The sequence below is a fragment of the Oncorhynchus kisutch genome, linkage group LG11, assembly GCF_002021735.2.
Source record: "Oncorhynchus kisutch isolate 150728-3 linkage group LG11, Okis_V2, whole genome shotgun sequence".
NCBI classification, from domain to species: Eukaryota; Metazoa; Chordata; class Actinopteri; order Salmoniformes; family Salmonidae; genus Oncorhynchus; species Oncorhynchus kisutch.
Genome location: NC_034184.2, coordinates 24,021,716 through 24,039,607, shown reverse-complemented (window position 1 = coordinate 24,039,607; position 17,892 = coordinate 24,021,716). Strand labels below are relative to the sequence as shown.

Below are 17,892 nucleotides of genomic sequence, written 5' to 3'. Positions count from 1 at the left end.
AAATGTCACTCAAACAGAAGAGGGAACTAACAAAGAGTCACTGATAAGAAATAAATGAAATGTCACATTTACATAACTATTCAGATCCTTTACTCAATACTTTGTTGAAGCACCTTTGGCAGCAATTGCAGTATCGAGTCTTCTTGGGTATGACTCTACAAGCTTGGCACATCTGTATTTGGGGAGTTTCTTTCATTCTTCTCTGCAGATCCTCAAGTTCGGTCAGGTTGTATGGGGAGCATTGCTGCACAGCTATTTACAGGTCTCTCCAGAGATGTTCGATTGGGTTCAAGTCCGGGCTCTGGCTGGGCCACTTAAGGACATTCAGAAACTTGTCCCGAAGCCACTCCTACATTGTCTTGGCTGTCTGCTTATGGTCGTTGTCCTGTTGGAAGGTGAACCTTTGCTCTAGTCTGAGGTCCTGAGCGCTCTGGAGCAGGTTTTCATCAAGGATCTCTCTGTACTTTGTCTCGATCCTGACTAGTCTCCCAGTCCTTGCCTCTGAAAAACATACCCACAGCATGATGATGCAACAAACCATGCTTCACCGTAGGGATGGTTCCAGGTTTCCTGCAAGAGTGACACTTGACATTCAGGCCAAAGAGTTCAATCTTAGTTTCATCAAACCAGATAATTTTGTTTCTCAAAGTCTGAGAGTCTTTAGATGCATTTTGGCAAACTCCAAGCAGGCTGCCATGTGCCTTTTACTGAGGAGTGGCTTCTGTCTGGACACTCCACCATAAAGGCCTGATTGGTGGAGTGCTGTAGAGATGGTTGTCCTTCTGGAAGGTTCTCCCATCTCCACAGAGGAACTCGAGTGCTCTCAGAGTGACCATCGGGTCTCCTCCCTGACCAAGGCCCTTCACCCATTGCTCAGTTTGGCCGGGCGGCCAGCTCTAGGAAGAGTCTTGGTGGTTCCAAACTTCTTCCATTTAAGAATGAAGGAAGCCACTGTATTCTTGGGGACCTGCAATGCTGCACAAATGTTGTGGTACCCTTCCCCAGGTCTGTGCCTCGACACAATCCTGTCTTGGAGCTCTACAGACAATTTCTTCGACTTCACGGCTTGGTTTTTGCTCTGGCATGCACTGTCAACTGTGGGACCTTATATAGACAGGTGTGCCTTTCCAAACCATGTCCACTCAATTGAATTTACCACAGGTGGACGCCAAGTTGTAGAAACACCTCAAGGATGATCAATGGAAAAAGGATGCACCTGAGCTCAATTTCAAGTCTCATAGCAAAGGGTCTGAATATTTATGTAAAGGTATGTTTTTTTAAATAAATATGCTAAAATTTCTACAAACCTATTTTCACTTTGTCATGTGGTATTGATTGTAGAACTAGGAAAAAAATGCATTTCATCAAATTTAGAATATGGCTCTAACGTAACAAAACGTGTAAAATGGGAAGGGGTCTGAATACTTTCCGAATGCACTGTGGATTATGATTATTAGAGTGTGTGAGCAAATTAAGTGTGTGTGTTGGAGTGTGCATAGAGTTAGTATGCGTACAGTCAGAGCAAAAAGTAACAATAAAATAAAAGGGTCAATGCAGATAGTCCATGTAGCCATTTTGTTAGCTATTTACCGGTCTCATAGCTTGGGGGATAGAAGCTTTTCAGGAGGTTGTTGGTGTCAGACTTGATGCTCCGTTACTGCTTGCCGTGCAGAAGCAGAGAGAACAGTCTATGGCTGAGGTGGCTGGAGTATAACAATGTTCCGGGCCATCCTTTCACCCCCCCCCAGTGATGCACTGGGCTGTCCGCACCTCCCTTTCCACATCAGATATTTTTCAGAGTTGATCTGATTGGTCAAAAGACCAATTAGTGAATATATTTGTTGTTGTTGCTGCCTGTCTAGACGCAGCAATAAAATAGGAAATTGTGACAGCCCTGTTCTTTCTGTTTCACACCACTGAATACAGTTGTACAGGAAAGCCTCGCTGACACAGGAGGCTGCAGAGTGGAGGACAGCTCATAATAATGGCTTGAATGAAGTGAATGAGATGGTATCAAGCACTTGCGATCCATGAGTTTGCTAGCATTCCATTAAATTCCGTTCCAGCCATTACTATGTGCCCGTCATCCCCAATTAAGGTGCCACCAACCTCCTGTGCACTGAATTGACTCATGATAAATGGTTTCTTCTGTGGACATTGAAAGGATTTTGCAGAACATTTTAACGATCGACATTCCTTTCAAGTTTTAATAAAAAAACTAAACCAAGTCTGTCATCCAATTCTCCGCCCTCTTTGGATTTGAAAGCATATGATTGAGTTTCCACCATTGTTAAATCCATGTGATGAAGTGTGCAAGTGCATACTACTTGCACAATTTGGGAGAAGGGTAGAAAAATCAGGATGCAGCCTACGAGACAAGAAAAGTACAAGAGACCCTGATAATGCAATAGTACAATTCTTTATGCATTTCATTCTGTAATACATTACATACAATTTGTACAGTGCATTGTCAATACAATACATTAGTAGAACAGTTTGGTTGCTACAGCAGGAAATATCAATTTAAAAAAACAAATACAAAAAATGTCAACATAACAAAGACAAAATGAGATGTAGGGAAACAAGCAATACAGGCAATGTGCTTGTTTGAGACCGACTACATTGCAGTCCTCCCCTAGGTGGTGCCACAGGGCTGCCATCACATGCCAATAACACAACAGGTACTGTTGCCTGGGTTATGTTCAGTAGGCATGAAATGGAAGAAAAGTGCCAGAAAAGGAGTGAAATTAGAAGGATCTGGCTTATTTTAATTTTTTCTGTTTTTCTGTTTTTTCTGCTACAATGTACCCTAATGAACATGGCTCAGTTCAGTCTGCAGTGCAAACCTAATCGACTACAACGTGAGTACCACCTATAACCTGGCCCTAAAGTCAGCCTGGTTAACCCAGACTTAACACTGAAGTGTTGACAATGGTGAATGCAGTGTTCAGTCTGGTCCAACCAGGCTACTGCAGTCAGGTTCTTCTGTATCAAAGAAAGAGACTCATTAAAATAAGGCCACAAACGCTGAATGTCTGACCACAGCATTCATACACTACAGGGTTGCAAAATTATTGTAACTTTAGGTTTTTCAAGTTGAAAGAATCCCGGAATCAGAAGGACATAAGCAGGGAATCCGTAATTCTCCAACCAGGATTTCTGGAAAACCTAGGATTTTGGGAAAGTTACTGGAATTTTGCAAACCAAATGTCAGGACACTTGACTTCATATCTGCTTGCTAGCTACAAGCCATGGTAATGCCGTACTTCCATAAGAGACGCTACTAAATCTGTAACTTGGTAAGGAAAATGAAGAGTTGGGGCTGAAATGTTTAGCCTTAGGTAAAAACTTTTTCTGTGCACTTGGATGGATTTGATTGGACTACCATATATTGACATTTTGTACATTATGTCACTGAAGGAGAATGCTACCATAGAACCATCAATTGGGAACCTCTACTATAGTTGGAGCCTTTCACAGTTTTTAGTCTCTATAATCATATTTCAGCCAGCTACCAGTGTAGGGCTACCCAACTGTCTTAATATACCATACTTCTCTTCTTTCCCCCCCCCCACCCCCCCCCCCCATTCTGAATATTGACACTAGACAAACTAATCTCTTTACTCAATGTAACTCCATCTCTCTTTCTCCACCCTCCCATCTTTCTGGTGAATGTCTGTAGTTAAAGCACAACTGTGAATGTGATGGATTCCAGGGAAAGTGTAAACATACCTGGCTCCCTATTGGCTATGGAGCGGGAGAGGGGAAGAGCTTTACAGGCTGATGAAACAGGACTACGGCAGAGCTTTTTGGACCAAGCTCTTCTCCTCCTCTTTCTCTCCTTTTATACCCTTCTACTTGGCCTTTGTCTCTCTACTCTTCAGTCTCTCAATCTGGTTCATTCCTCCTATCAATTCTCCCTTTCTCATCTTCCTCCCCCCTCTTCCTCTTTCTGATCCTACCATATTCATTCTTCCTCCCTCCTGAGTCTCCTTCACTCCCCCTCTTGCCTCCTCTTCTACTTGGCCTCCTCTCCTCTACCACCAGGTAAAGAAGGGTTTCCTGCTCTGGAAGCTCTGTGTGTAGGACTCACTGTTGGCTCTCTGTGGTGCTCTGGCTGTCTCCACTATGACTGGGGGCATCTGAACCAGGTGTAGCGGGGTCCTACTCTCCTTCAAGGCCTGGCTCAGGTTCAGGATCTGGTGGTAGAGACAGAGTTTCAGCATAGGTTTACACAAACAGACAGACTTACATAATCAAGTTCTGGTGACAGAAACATACAGAGCTTCAGCACAACTTAGCATACACACACGTACAATTTCACACACTCAGGGTAACAGTCTGACAATATAAAGACAAATACTGACACTGTCCAGGTATTCCTCCAACCACTCACCTGTCCCCTCATCACAGCTATCTGTTTGTGAAACTGCCCTCTGTCAAAACCTGGATCCTTCTGTAGGATACACACAACAACTTCAATAACGCTGGCATGATTCATTCAGTGCTGTGAGGATGACAGAATAGAGTAGAATATAACTTTGTTGTGACGTTAAAAGGCCATTAAAAAACACCTTGGTCCCAGATACAGTGGGGCAAAAAAGTATTTAGTCAGCCACCAATTGTGCAAGTTCTCCCACTTAAAAATATGAGAGAGGCCTGTAATTTTCATCATAGATACACTTCAACAATGACAGACAAAATGAGAAGAGAAAAATCCAGAAAATCACATTGTAGGATTTTTTATGAATTTATTTGCAAATTATGGTGGAAAATAAGTATTTGGTCAATACCAAACGTTTCTCAATACTTTGTTATATACCCTTTGTTGGCAATGACAGAGGTCAAACGTTTTCTGTAAGTCTTCACAAGGTTTTCACACACTGTTGCTGGTATTTTGACCCATTCCTCCATGCAGATCTCCTCTAGAGCAGTGATGTTTTGGGGCTGTTGCTGGGCAACATGGACTTTCAACTCCCTCCAAAGATTTTATATGGGGTTGAGATCTGGAGACTGGCTAGGACACTCCAGGACCTTGAAATGCTTCTTACGAAGCCACTCCTTCGTTGCCCAGGCGGTGTGTTTGGGATTATTGTCATGCTGAAAGACCCAGCCACGTTTCATCTTCAATGCCCTTGCTGATGGAAGGAGGTTTTCACTCAAAATCTCATGATACATGGCCCCATTCATTCTTTCCTTTACACGGATCAGTCGTCCTGGTCCCTTTGCAGAAAAACAGCCCCAAAGCATGATGTTTCCACCCCCATGCTTCACAGTAGGTATGGTGTTATTTGGATGCAACTCAGCATTCTTTGTCCTCCAAACACGACGAGTTCAGTTTTTACCAAAAAGTTATATTTTGGTTTCATCGGACCATATGGCATTCTCCCAATCTTCTTCTGGATCATCCAAATGCTCTCTAGCAAACTTCAGACGGGCCTGGACATGTACTGGCTTAAGCAGGGGGAGACGTCTGGCACTGCAAGATTTGAGTCCCTGGCGGCGTAGTGTGTTACTGCTTTGTTACTTTGGTCCCAGCTCTCTGCAGGTCATTCACTAGGTCCCCCCGTGTGGTTCTGGGATTTTTGCTCACCGTTCTTGTGATCATTTTGACCCCACAGTGTGAGAACTTGCGTGGAGCCCCAGAACGAGGGAGATTATCAGTGGTCTTGTATGTCTTCCATTTCCTAATAATTGCTCCCACAGTTGATTTCTTCAAACCAAGCCGCTTACCTATTGCAGATTGAGTCTTCCCAGCCTGGTGCAGGTCTACAATTTTGTTTCTGGTGTCCTTTGACAGCTCTTTGGTCTTGGCGATAGTGGAGTTTGGAGTGTGACTGTTTGAGGTTGTGGACAGGTGTCTTTTATACTGATAACAAGTTCAAACAGGTGCCATTAATACAGGTAACGAGTGGAGGACAGAGGAGCCTCTTAAAGAAGAAGTTACAGGTCTATGAGAGCCAGAAATCTTGCTTGTTTGTAGGTGACCAAATACCTATTTTCCACCATAATTTGCAAATAAATTCATAAAAAAATCCTACAATTTTTATTTATATATTTATTTAACTTTTATTTAACTAGACAAGTCAGTTAAGAACAAATTCTTATTTTCAATGACGGCCTAGGAAGAGTGGATTAACTGCCTGTTCAGGGGCAGAACGACAGATTTGTACCTTGTCAGCTCGGGGGTTTGAACTTGCAACCTTCCGGTTACTAGTCCAACACTCTAACCACTAGGCTACCTGCTGTACCTATGATGAAAATTACAGGCCTCTCATCTTTTTAAGTGGCAGAACTTGCACAATTGGTGGCTGACTAAATACTTTTTTGCCCCACTGTATGTTTGTGCTGTCCATAGGAATTGGTAGAACTGACAAACAGATCTGTGACCAGGCAAATTAAATCCCCTACTAACCTTAAAGAGTTCGTAGAGGTCTTCCTCCAGGTCTTTGATGAAGTTGGGGTCAGCCAGTTTGGGCAGAACCAAGTCCCTAATCTCCTGAGAGAAAGGAACCTTAGCCTGGGACAGCCACACCCAGTAGAATGGATCTACACAGAGGAGGAATAAAGTTGTTTTGTGTGTGAGTGTGTGTGTGTGTGTGTGTGTGAGAGAGAGTGAGAGAGAGATAGAGAGAGTGAGACTCACAGGCTCTCCAGGAGTCAGGGTGTTTGATTGGGAAGGCCAAGCCATTGTCTATGGCTGCCAGTCTGATGATAGGCTCCTTTACCACCACCCAGTCTGTGTCCTACACAAACAGACAGAAGGATATGAAATGTGACATTCTAGTTTACCATTTAAAAATATATTTTAAAAAAAATGGAGGTTCCTATAAAAGTAATGCGGCAGATTGAAATCTCTAGGTTTAAATAAGGTTTTATATGTCTACTCACCCGTTTCCCTTCCGTGTCCATTGAACAGTCGTATTTTAACAGCCAGTTGTCATTCCCCCGATCTGCAAGCATCAACAGCATCATCATCATTAAGCAACAATAAATCAAATTCAGTCATACATCCTCCCCACCACAAACACACACGCCTTTGTTCCTGATGATGAAATACAGAACCACCAGTTCTTCTGTGCACGCACACACACCTGTGTTCCTGATTATGTAATCGAGGACCACCAGTCTCTCAAACTGAAGTTGCAGCTGCCGATTGGTGTTCTCTGGAAGAGGCTCCACCTCAAACCGTCTCAGCCAATAGTCCGCGTCTTTGTAGCCCTCCACAAACAACTGGAATGATCCCACCTGAGTCAAATGTATTATGTATAAGCATTATTCTAAGACATTATAAAGGATCATACATGCTTATAAGAAGTTAAACCCTGCAGGTGTAATAATTTAAGTGTTACAATAGTATTTACTTTCAGGGCAGTGTTCTTCAACTCTGGTCCTAGGGACCCATGGAGGGTGCAGGATTTTTTTTCTAATCCAGCACTAACACACCTGATTCAATTAGCCGTTGAGCCGTTGATTGGTTGAATTAGTCAACACTACATGAGGCATGAAGTGCTGTCTAAACTTTAAAGCAGAGACAGAAATCACCCTATCACAGGGTCGTGTTCATTAAAACACTGTAGCAAAACATTTCTAAACATTGTACAATGGAAAACTAAATGAGTGTTTCTTATTGGACAAGTTCAGGTAGTACTTTACTGTTTCGGACTGCTTTCTCCAGTTTCATGCCTAATGAACAGGACCCAGTTGTAGGTTCTGAACCCTAGGCAGAAGTTGTACCTACCTTAGGAGGGAGGCCTATTCTGTGGAAGCGCTGTCCCACTTTGGGAACTTTCTCCAGAGCTAGCCTCTTTCCCCGAGACTTGACTCGGTCTATAGCATTGTAGTTAAACGTATCACTGGCCAGGTACACCACCTAGAAAAGAGAGAGAGAGAAAGAGATGGTGGTGAGAGGGAGGGAGGTGGTAGAGATAAGATAAGAGTCAGAGAGATCAGTCAATTATCAGTGCATACCCTTGTGTGTGTGTGTGTGTGTGTGTGTGTGTCTGCTAGAACTGGGCGATATGGACAAAAATCCATATCACAATAAATTGCCTGAATTATCAAGATAACGATACATTGAACGATACTTATGAAATGAATAAGCACCAGTTACTTGTTTATATTACCCTTAAAACTATTCCTACTACTTTGAATGGTATTATTGTCCTGTGAGCAATAACCCCATATGAGCAAACTTAGGCATACTTCATTTCAAACTTTACATTCCTCTAGTCAAGGCTACTTGACTGCGTTATCATTGATAAATTGTTGGTTTGTTCGGTGTAGATAATTGTCGGTTTATCGTCCCAGCTCTGTCTGCCTGTAACCCTTCTTACCTTGGTCCGGGGCACGATATTGAGCTCTAGTTTTTGGTCGACCAGACTGGCCCCGGCCTCAGACAGATAGCCCTGGTTCAGGACCAGACAGTCCCGTCCGAAGCAACAGGGACAACACAACTTCTGGAGCCACTTGGTCCACTTTGGGTTCAGCTGACCGTACGGCTCCTCAGTTTTAGGCTTGAACACACCAATGACCTTCTACACACAGACAGATTATTATTACTGGTATTTGTTACACGCAATTAATATTCTTTATTTGTAGCGTAAGAGAGAGAGAGAGAGAGAGAGAGTGTAAAACGCACCTAACATTATCCTATAGCTATGAAATATTAGATTTTTTTGCACAATAAAATACAATCTCGTCTGAAACCACACTACAGTTTTACAGCAGTACAAAGTTGGACAGAGCACAGTGGCTCACTCATCTACTATTTTTAGATTAACCCAAATCTTCACGACAATCTAATGTTGGTTCAGGCACACTGTTACTGTGTACAAAGACTGCTCAGGAGGATCATATGATAAACAAAGCATTTGCTTGATAGAAACCTAGGTATCAAAATACTGCCTGTGTTTCGCTGATTACCTGAGGCCTGCTGATGACCCAGAGTATCAAACTGACACTGATCTTAAGATTTTTTTAACATTTTCCCTGTAAATGGTTAAGTTTACAGTAAAGGAATGAAAATCTGACCCTTGATCTGTGCCTACAGGCAATGTCTACCATGTCATTCTTCTAACCATGACTCAGTCCCCTCAGTCCTTAATACATCAAATGTGAGTGGTGATGTCAGAGGAAGTGACATCACACAACATCTGCCATCAGAGGGTGATTCATGGTACAACAGAACCTGCAGGCTGGGGCTAACGAGCTGGAATGAGAATGGTTTCGCAACCCATTAAAGTCAATCAGATTAACTTAAGTTTCCTCACATGATTGACTGTGGAAGGAGAAGCACAGGAGGCCAAGTACAGAGACTGTGGCTAGCTTTTTAATTCTATGGGCACGTTCCAGGTAGTCTTAAATGTAGTCACGCTGTCTGTGTCAGATGATCCGATAACACCTGGATAAGTGTTAAGGCATTGTGGTTCCAGAGATGCTAAACTATTAGACAAAGAGTAAATTCCCTCTTGGGCCGAGGGTGACACTGATTTGTGTAGCAGCAGGCAGAGTTACCTCAACATGAAAAAGTGTCAGTCCGTCTCGCCTCCACTTCATATGGGTGATTCCTCATGAACAAGATTTAATCCATAGAATGGTCCTTTGGAGGAAGGATTGTTGACATAACTTAAAGCATAACTGAGAATTAAATAATTGAAGTTGGAGTTTTGGCAGATTTGGAAATCACAGTTGGGTCACCTGCTACAGTCCTCCCTTCCACAAGCATATTGTTATGTTCCGCTCATAATGTTTTTTTTTCTATTTCTGTTGTCTGGTGGTCAAAGCAAGACTGAAAACAGTCTGGACAACCCCTCCCTCTTTCCAGTTAATGTCACTTCTCCCGGCTCATACTGACACCTACCACCTTTCCATTTACTATACGGAACAAAAATATAAATGCAACAATTTCAAAGTTTGACTGAATTACAGTTCATACGAAAATCAGTCTAGGCAAATAGATTCCTTGTACATATATTTGTATATTTGTTAAACTTGGGAATCAATGTTTATTGTTTGGCAAACATTTTAAAAAGTAACAAATCTGAGTTAGAGCGCAAATCCGTTAACGTTCCATGACCATTTAAGTTGACATTCGACAGAGGGTGGACTGGCAGTCATCTTTGTGGTAGTAATTATAAGTAAACATGTTTAATTCATTTTTTTTGTTGTCAATGGTGTACTAGCTAAATTTCAGTCTTCTGAAGGGGTAGGTCCAGTCTATGAAATCTATATTTCTATGATTGAATACAGGGTTGGTGTCATTTCAGTAGCATGCTGTCTCAACCGATGGCGGGCACAACACAAAAACCTCAGATGATGTGAAATAGGGTCTGAGCTACAACATATGCGAATATGGAAGAAACATTACGTGTTTTTAGATCATTGAAGGTTTAAAAATGACATTGTGATTTGAAACTTTTTTTTCAATAAATAACTTTTGTTGACAACACTGTTGTGTGTGGACACCTGCTCGTCGAACATCTCATCCTAAAATCATGGGCATTAATACGGAGTTGGTCTCCCCTTTGCTGCGATAACAGTCTCCACCCTTCTGGAAAGGCTTTCCACTGGATGTTGGAACAATGCTACGGGGACTTGCATCCATTCAGCCACAAGAGCTTCAGTGAGGTTGGGCACTGTTGTTGGGCAATTAGGCCTGGCTCGCAGTCGGCATTCCAATTCATCCCAAAGGTGTTCGATGGGGTTGAAGTCAAGGCTCTGTGCAGGCCAGTCCATTTCTTCCACAACAATATCGACAAATCACTTCTCTATGGACCTCTCAGTGCACGGGGGCATTGTCATGCTGAAACAGGAAAGGGCCTTCCCCAAACTGTTGCCACAAAGTTGGAAGCACAGAATTGTCAAGAATATCAATGTATGCTGTAGCGTTAATATTTTCCTTCACTGAAATTAAGGGGCCTGGCCCGAACCATGAAAAACAGCCCCAGACCATTATTCCTCCTCCACCAAACTTTACAGTTGGCACTATGCAGTCGGGCAGGTAGCATTCGCCAAACCCAAATTCCTCTGTCTGACTGCCAGATGGTGAAGCGTGATTCATCACTCCAGAGAACATGTTTCCACTGCTCCAGAGTACAATGGCGACAAGCTTTACACATTTGATGAACTAACTTGTTGGAAAGGTTGCATGCTTTGATGGTGCCACGTTGAAAGTCACTGAGATCTTCAGTAAGGCCATTCTACTGATAATGTTTGTCTATGGAGATTGCATGGCTGTGTGTTCAATTTAAAAAAATGATTTTAAAATCATTTAAATTTAAATTTGCTGTCAAAAAGTAATTGAATTCCAATGGATTTACCCAGAGGAAACATTATGTTAAAGGACGCCTGGATAAAGGCAAAAATGTCAGAAATATTCCAAATGATTTCTCAATTATACTGTAAAATACAAATGTCAATAATCCTTCCTCAGATTACATTTTGTGAAAATCCCCCAAAAGAATCATGGTATTGTTTTGTCCCATGACTGCAGTAAAGACACCCTGGAACACAGCCTATGTAACCTTGGCTGAGACAGTGCCTGGATAGAAGGTTATATCTGTTGCCTTTAATAGTTCACTGGTCCATAGGAGAGTAACAGAACTGTGTTAATTGAGCATGTGGAGAGGAGAGAGAGAGAGAGAGAGAGAGAGAGAGAGGCTAGGAAATGGAAATGAAGTGGCCATCTTCAGAGAGTGTGAGGATGCTTATTACTAGGCATACCTCTGGAGAGAAAATGGAGACTTCTACCTTTAGCAATTCATATTGCTAATACATGACCTCTCCTGAGTTACGACATCTTCACACAGATAGTAGCCTACATGGCACCCAAACACACAGAGTAAGCTAAATTGATTTTCTATGGGTTCAAAAAAAGACTGACAGGTCTAGGGTTGATCTAACTTACATGTGAACAATGCATAGAATGTCTGTACAATTCTCTCCCAGCCTGCTTCATTTAAAAAGGAACTAACAAGCTGTATAACAGGATATCTCAACCTTTTCGATACAGGAATGGCAGCAAATTACAATTGTTTTAGGCCTGAGAACTGATAGTGACAGCTAATCTCAGAGATTGGGCCTGTGTGCACTTCGCACCACACTTTGCCCAAAGGCACGTCTAGGATCTTACAATGTCTCTATCCTTAGACCAGTGTCTGGGGGCAACTTCTTTCTATTCTATGCATTATGCAGGGCTGGCAGCCCACAGATTTGTTTTTCCTAGCCTGACTGCCAATGACCCTGAGCTTTGAGATGCCACCTTGTCACACCCCCAGCCTAGCATGGTTGAACTACACTGAACAAAAATATAAAATGCAACAAGAAACAATTTCAAAGATTTTACAGTTCCAGTTCATATGAAGAAATCAGTCAATGTAAATACATTAATCAGGCCCTAATCTATGGACTTCACATGACTGGGAATACAGATATGCTCTCTCCAATTCTCTCTTTTTTTCTCTCTCTCAGAGGACCTGAGCCCTAGGACCATGCCCCAGGACTACCTGACATGATGACTCCTTGCTGTCCCCAGTCCATCTGACCGTGCTGCTGCTCTAGTTTCAACTGTTCTGCCTTATTATTATACGACCATGCTGGTCATTTATGAACATTTGAACATCTTGGCCATGTTCTGTTATAATCTCCACCCGGCACAGCCAGAAGAGGACTGGCCACCCCACATAGCCTGGTTCCTCTCTAGGTTTCTTCCTAGGGAGTTTTTTCTAGCCACCGTGCTTCTACACCTGCATTGCTTGCTGTTTGGGGTTTTAGGCTGGGTTTCTGTACAGCACTTTGAGATATCAGCTGATGTACGAAGGGCTATATAAATAAATTTGATTTGATATGCGTTGGTTGGTCACAGATACCTTAAAAAAAAGATAGGGGTGTGGATTAGGAAACCAGTCAGTATCTGGTGTGACCATTTGCCTCATGCAGCGCGACACATCTCCTTCTCGTAGAGTTGATCAGGCTGTTGTCCTACTCCTTTTCAATTGCTGTGTGAAGTTGCTGGATATTGGTGGTGAATGGAACACACTGGAGTACAAATTTGGGATGCTCTGGATCAACATGCTCTACAGGTAACATGTCTAGTGAGTATGCAGGCCATGAAAGAACTGGTACTTTTTCAGCACCCAGCAATTGTGTACAGTGACATGGGGCTCTGCATTGTCATGCTGAAACATGAGGTGATGAATGGCACGACAATGGGCCTCAGAATCTCATCAAGGTATCTCTGTGCATTCAAATTACCATCGATAAAATGCAATTGTGTTAATTGTCTGTAGCTTATTCCTGCTCATACCATAACCCCACCACCACGGGGCACACTGTTCACAACGTTGACATCAGGAAGCCACTCGCCCACACAACGTCATGCATATGCCATCTGCCCAGTACAGTTGAAACCAGGATTCATCGGTGAAAATCACACTTCTCAAGCTCGCCAGTGGCCATCGAAGGTGAGCATTTGCCCACTGAAGTCAGATACGATGTTGAACTGCAGTCAGGTCAAGACCCGGATGAGGACGACGAGCACACGGATGATCTTCCCCGAGACTGTTTCTGACAGTTTGTGCAGAAACTCTTTGATTGTGCACAGCCAGTTCCATCAGCTGTCCGGGTGGCTGGTGTCAGACGATCCCGCAGGTAAAGATGCTGGATGTGGAGGTCCTGCGATGGCGTGGTTACACGTGGTCTGTGTTTGTGGGGCCAGATGGACGTACTGCCAAATTCTCTAAAATGACACATTGGAGGCAGCTTATGGTAGAGAAATTAATATTAAATTCTGGCAACAGCTCTGGTGGACATAACTGCAGTCAGCATGCCAATTGCACACTCCCTCAAAACGAGACATCTGTGGCATTGTGTTGTGTGACAAAACTGCAGTTTAGAGTGGCCTTTTATTGTCCCCAGCACAAAGTGCACCGGTGTAATGTCCATGCTGTTGAATCAGCTTCTTGATATGCCACACCTGTCAGGTGGATGGATTATCTTGGCAAAGGAGAAATGCTCACTAACAGACGTAAACATATTTGGTCACAACATTTGAGAAAATTGTACATTTCTGTGGTATTTTTCAGCTCATAAAACATGGGAACACACACACACACACACACACACACTGATCTACTATATGGCAAGGTCTACCATGGCTAGAAACAAGCCACAATGTGAAAAATGCTCACCTCAACTCAAAAATCAACACTGCAGATACATGCTGGAACTCAATACAGAACATGATGACATCACTGCACAGTCAGTGCTAGAATCAGCAACAGCAGGTTGCCAGAGCAGACAGACAGTAAGCAAAATCATGTGATGTTGTTGCTGCATGAAACTGAATTATATGATTTACTTGAAAACAAAGGACATTTTCAAACATGAGAGATGGCATCCTCTCCCTATTCGTCTCCCTCCCTGTTTATCGGACTGTGTTTTTTACATCTCTCCCTCTCCCTCTGCCCCTCTAGAAAGAAAGACCATAGAAGCTTGTCTGTCTCACCCCTTGAGAGTCTTTGACGAAGTAGCTACCACTGGATCCTTGGCAGATCCTCTCTGGAAATATTTCTTCTTCTATGGCTTGTTCTGCTTTCCTCACGATCTCCCTAAACTCCGGGTCGTCCGGAAACTCATTCCTGTGTGGATCCCGCGGAGAATTCCCTCTGTCCCGGTCCAGAAGCGGCTGTCTCTCACGGCTGCGTCCCGGGCTCCCAGCCGACACTCGCACAACAGAACCCGGCGTTCTCGGATTGGTGGCTTCGCTCTGGCAATAGTTGTAATCTATGGAGTCCTGGAGAGTGGAGACGAGGGGGCTCGTTTCGTCCATCCCAAAGTGGGATGTGGGGTATAACAAGCGTCGGCGAATGGACAGATAAGAGCCAGGACGAGGGACACAGACGAGTTATTTCTACGCTGTCGTCTCAACGCTGCTGATTCTGGCCTACCGCAAGCTTTCAAACAAAACAGTGTCGTCTTTCCGCGTAAAAACACGCCCACTTGGAATAGAGACTCGCGATTGGCGCTTTCCCTGCCCAACCTCCTAGATGTCTAATGCTGCATTTATAAGCAAGTGAGAAGGTGGCAATTACCAGTTGTGAAGGCTTAAATACCAGTTGGATGCATTCACTTGTTATCAACTTGTTATGAAACGCTGCGTCAACCATAAACTACAAGTGCAGCTTTCATGCTTGTAAACAAAGCGTTCAAAAACCATAATAATATATTTTTATAAATAATGTTTTGTAAGTTGCAATTAACTGCCGAAAATGCTGTTATGAGGTAATTTACTTAGTAGTTGACCTCAGAGTTCAGCATGTGTGAGAAGTCAGAGCTCAGGCTTGACCCCTCCACTAGTAATTGCCAGTTGGAGGGGAGTTCAAATGGATTTATCCCAGTTGTATGTGGTTATGGACCAACTATGTTGAAATGTGGTTGGGAGGGGGGAATCTGGTAATACTGAACTTTTACAGCCTGTGAAAACTGATCAGGGTTGTGGTAAAAAATACTATCTTGCTGTAGCTGTTGGTTTGAGTTAAGGCTATTGTGGTGGAGTGACCATTCAAACACAGATGGTGGTTAGCAGTTCAAATGGCAATTATCTGGTTTTCTTATTTCAGTTTAATTGTTGAAGATAATGATGACAAGGTTGAGGATGTAAGGATTGATGGTTAACTAGGAAACAAAAACATACATGTTAGTGATTTCATATAAATCAAGTGCAGATCCACAAATATACTCATGAATCTCAATAATATTACATTGAAAAAACATTAGGCTACAGGTTTAAACATGAGTAAAAGATGGCGTAGCAGTAAGTCGTCCTGTCGTGTCGTGTCCCTGTATATTTCGTTTATTTTTCGTTTTTTACATATTTTTCGTTTTTTACATAGCTATCCCTTTAAAAACATTTTGCTAAACCTAAGCTTCCAAATACTCTCCTGCTACCCGCCTCACCCAGTGTAGCTATTTTTCCTAAAGTATTTATATTTATTTCGGAACCCCTCAACTGAAGCTAGCCAGCTAACCACCAGCTATGCTAGCGGTCTTCAGCTAACCGGTCATCAGCTAACCTGTAGTTCGGAAAGCTCTCGCCAGTTCGAACAACGCGACTCTAACCAGAGCATAACGGACCTATTTATTTTTCATCCCCGGATTCATCCCCGGATTCCCACCGCAAACGGAACATTTTTCAGCTGGATTTTTCAGCTGGATCTTCACAACTAGCTATCTAGCTAAACCGCAACCCCGGATGATTACCCCTGGCTAGCGTTTCCACCCACTTAGCTTGAAGCTAGCCCGGCCTGCGCTACCACCGTAGCATATTCCTGAGCTACAATACCCGGGCCCACGACCGGTCTATCGATGTCACCGCATGAAGAGGAATAAACAGACTCACCCCATCGCGACGTCCCCCAAAGGCTTACTCTCTAGCCCTCGCTATCTCCCTGCTTGCTAATTCGGCCTGCTAACTGCTAGCTTGTCCAGCTCCGGTCCGCTAACTGCTACCTTGTCTAGCCCGGGCCTACAAACTGTTAGCTTGTTAGCACGGGCCTGCTAACCGCCTGAATCGCCGCGTCCCAAACGCTCACCGGACCCATATTTACTTTCTATCTCTTTTGACTTTTAATTTGTTTATACCTTCCGGAAACCTGCCTCACCCAATGTGATACGGAATCTCTATTATTTTTTTTTTAAATTCGAACACACTCAAGAACCTCCAGAAGCTAACCAGCTAACTAGCTTCAAGCTATTTAGTCATTGTTAGTTTTTTTAACCTGGATAACACTCGCCAGTCCAGCTTCCCTGCCCCATCCACCGCTGCCCCCTGGACACTGATCTCTTGGCTACATAGCTGATGCACGCTGGACTGTCCATTAATCACGGTACTCCATTCTGCTTGTTTGTTTTATCTGTTGGCCCCGTTGCCTAGTCTACGCCATTTTACCTGCTGTTGTTGTGCTAGCTGATTAGCTGTTGTCTCACCTACTGTTTTAGCTAGCTTTCCCAATTCAACACCTGTGATTACTGTATGCCTCGCTGTATGTCTCTCTCAAATGTCAATATGCCTTGTATACTGTTGTTCAGGTTAGTTATCATTGTTTTAGTTCACAATGGAGCCCCTAGTTCCACTCTTCATACCCCTGATAACTCCTTTGTCCCACCTCCCACACATGCGGTGACCTCACCCATTACTACCAGCATGTCCAGAGATACAACCTCTCTCATCATCACCCAGTGCCTGGGCTTACCTCCGCTGTACCCGCACCCCACCATACCCCTGTCTGCGCATTATGCCCTAAATATATTCTACCATGCCCAGAAACCTGCTCCTCTTATTCTCTGTCCCCAACGCTCTAGGCGACCAGTTTTGATAGCCTTTAGCCGCACCCTCATACTACTCCTTCTCTGTTCCGCGGGTGATGTGGAGGTAAACCCAGGCCCTGCATGTCCCCAGGCACCCTCATTTGTTGACTTCTGTGATCGAAAAAGCCTTGGTTTCATGCATGTCAACATCAGAAGCCTCCTCCCTGAGTTTGTCTTACTCACTGCTTTAGCACACTCTGCTAACCCTGATGTCCTTGCTGTGTCTGAATCCTGGCTCAGGAAGGCCACCAAAAATTCAGAGATTTCCATACCCAACTATAACATCTTCCGTCAAGATAGAACTGCCAAAGGGGGAGGAGTTGCAGTTTACTGCAGAGATAGCCTGCAATGTAATGTCATACTTTCCAGGTCCATACCCAAACAGTTCGAACTACTAATTTTGAAAATTACTCTCTCCAGAAATAAGTCTCTCACGGTTGCCGCCTGCTACCGACCCTCCTCAGCTCCCAGCTGTGCCCTGGACACCATTTGTGAATTGATCGCCCCCCATCTAGCTTCAGAGTT

General features: G+C 43.5%; 1 protein-coding gene across 4 annotated transcripts; it reads right to left on the bottom strand.

Annotated features, from left to right (window-relative positions):
* Window positions 1-2,400: 2,400 nt before the first annotated feature.
* Window positions 2,401-15,062, bottom strand: LOC109898897 (phosphatidylinositol 4-kinase type 2-alpha). 4 transcript variants are annotated; one of them, XM_031835472.1, is made up of 10 exons: window positions 14,507-15,062; window positions 8,337-8,537; window positions 7,742-7,873; window positions 7,095-7,248; window positions 6,892-6,953; window positions 6,647-6,746; window positions 6,416-6,549; window positions 4,397-4,456; window positions 4,094-4,199; window positions 2,401-3,168 (listed from the first exon to the last, which is right to left on the bottom strand). In XM_031835472.1, the coding sequence occupies exons 1-10, from the start codon at window positions 14,828-14,830 to the stop codon at window positions 3,092-3,094; spliced, it is 1,350 nt and encodes a 449-aa protein (XP_031691332.1). In that variant the 5' UTR covers window positions 14,831-15,062; the 3' UTR covers window positions 2,401-3,091. The 4 variants fall into 4 exon arrangements, with proteins under 4 accessions (XP_031691332.1, XP_031691334.1, XP_020349544.2 ...); XM_031835474.1 differs by having other exon boundaries at window positions 2,401-2,985; XM_020493955.2 differs by having other exon boundaries at window positions 8,337-8,534.
* Window positions 15,063-17,892: the final 2,830 nt, after the last annotated feature.

Coding starts and splice junctions, on each gene's coding strand:
- LOC109898897 (XM_031835472.1), bottom strand. CDS start 14,830: ATGGACGAAACGAGCCCCCTCGTCTCCACTCTCCAGGACTCCATAGAT. Junction 6,747..6,891: donor TGGACACGGAAGGGAAACGG/GTGAGTAGACAT, acceptor CTGTTTGTGTAG/GACACAGACTGGGTGGTGGT. Junction 3,169..4,093: donor AGCACCACAGAGAGCCAACA/GTGAGTCCTACA, acceptor CCAAAATCCTAG/GTTTTCCAGAAATCCTGGTT.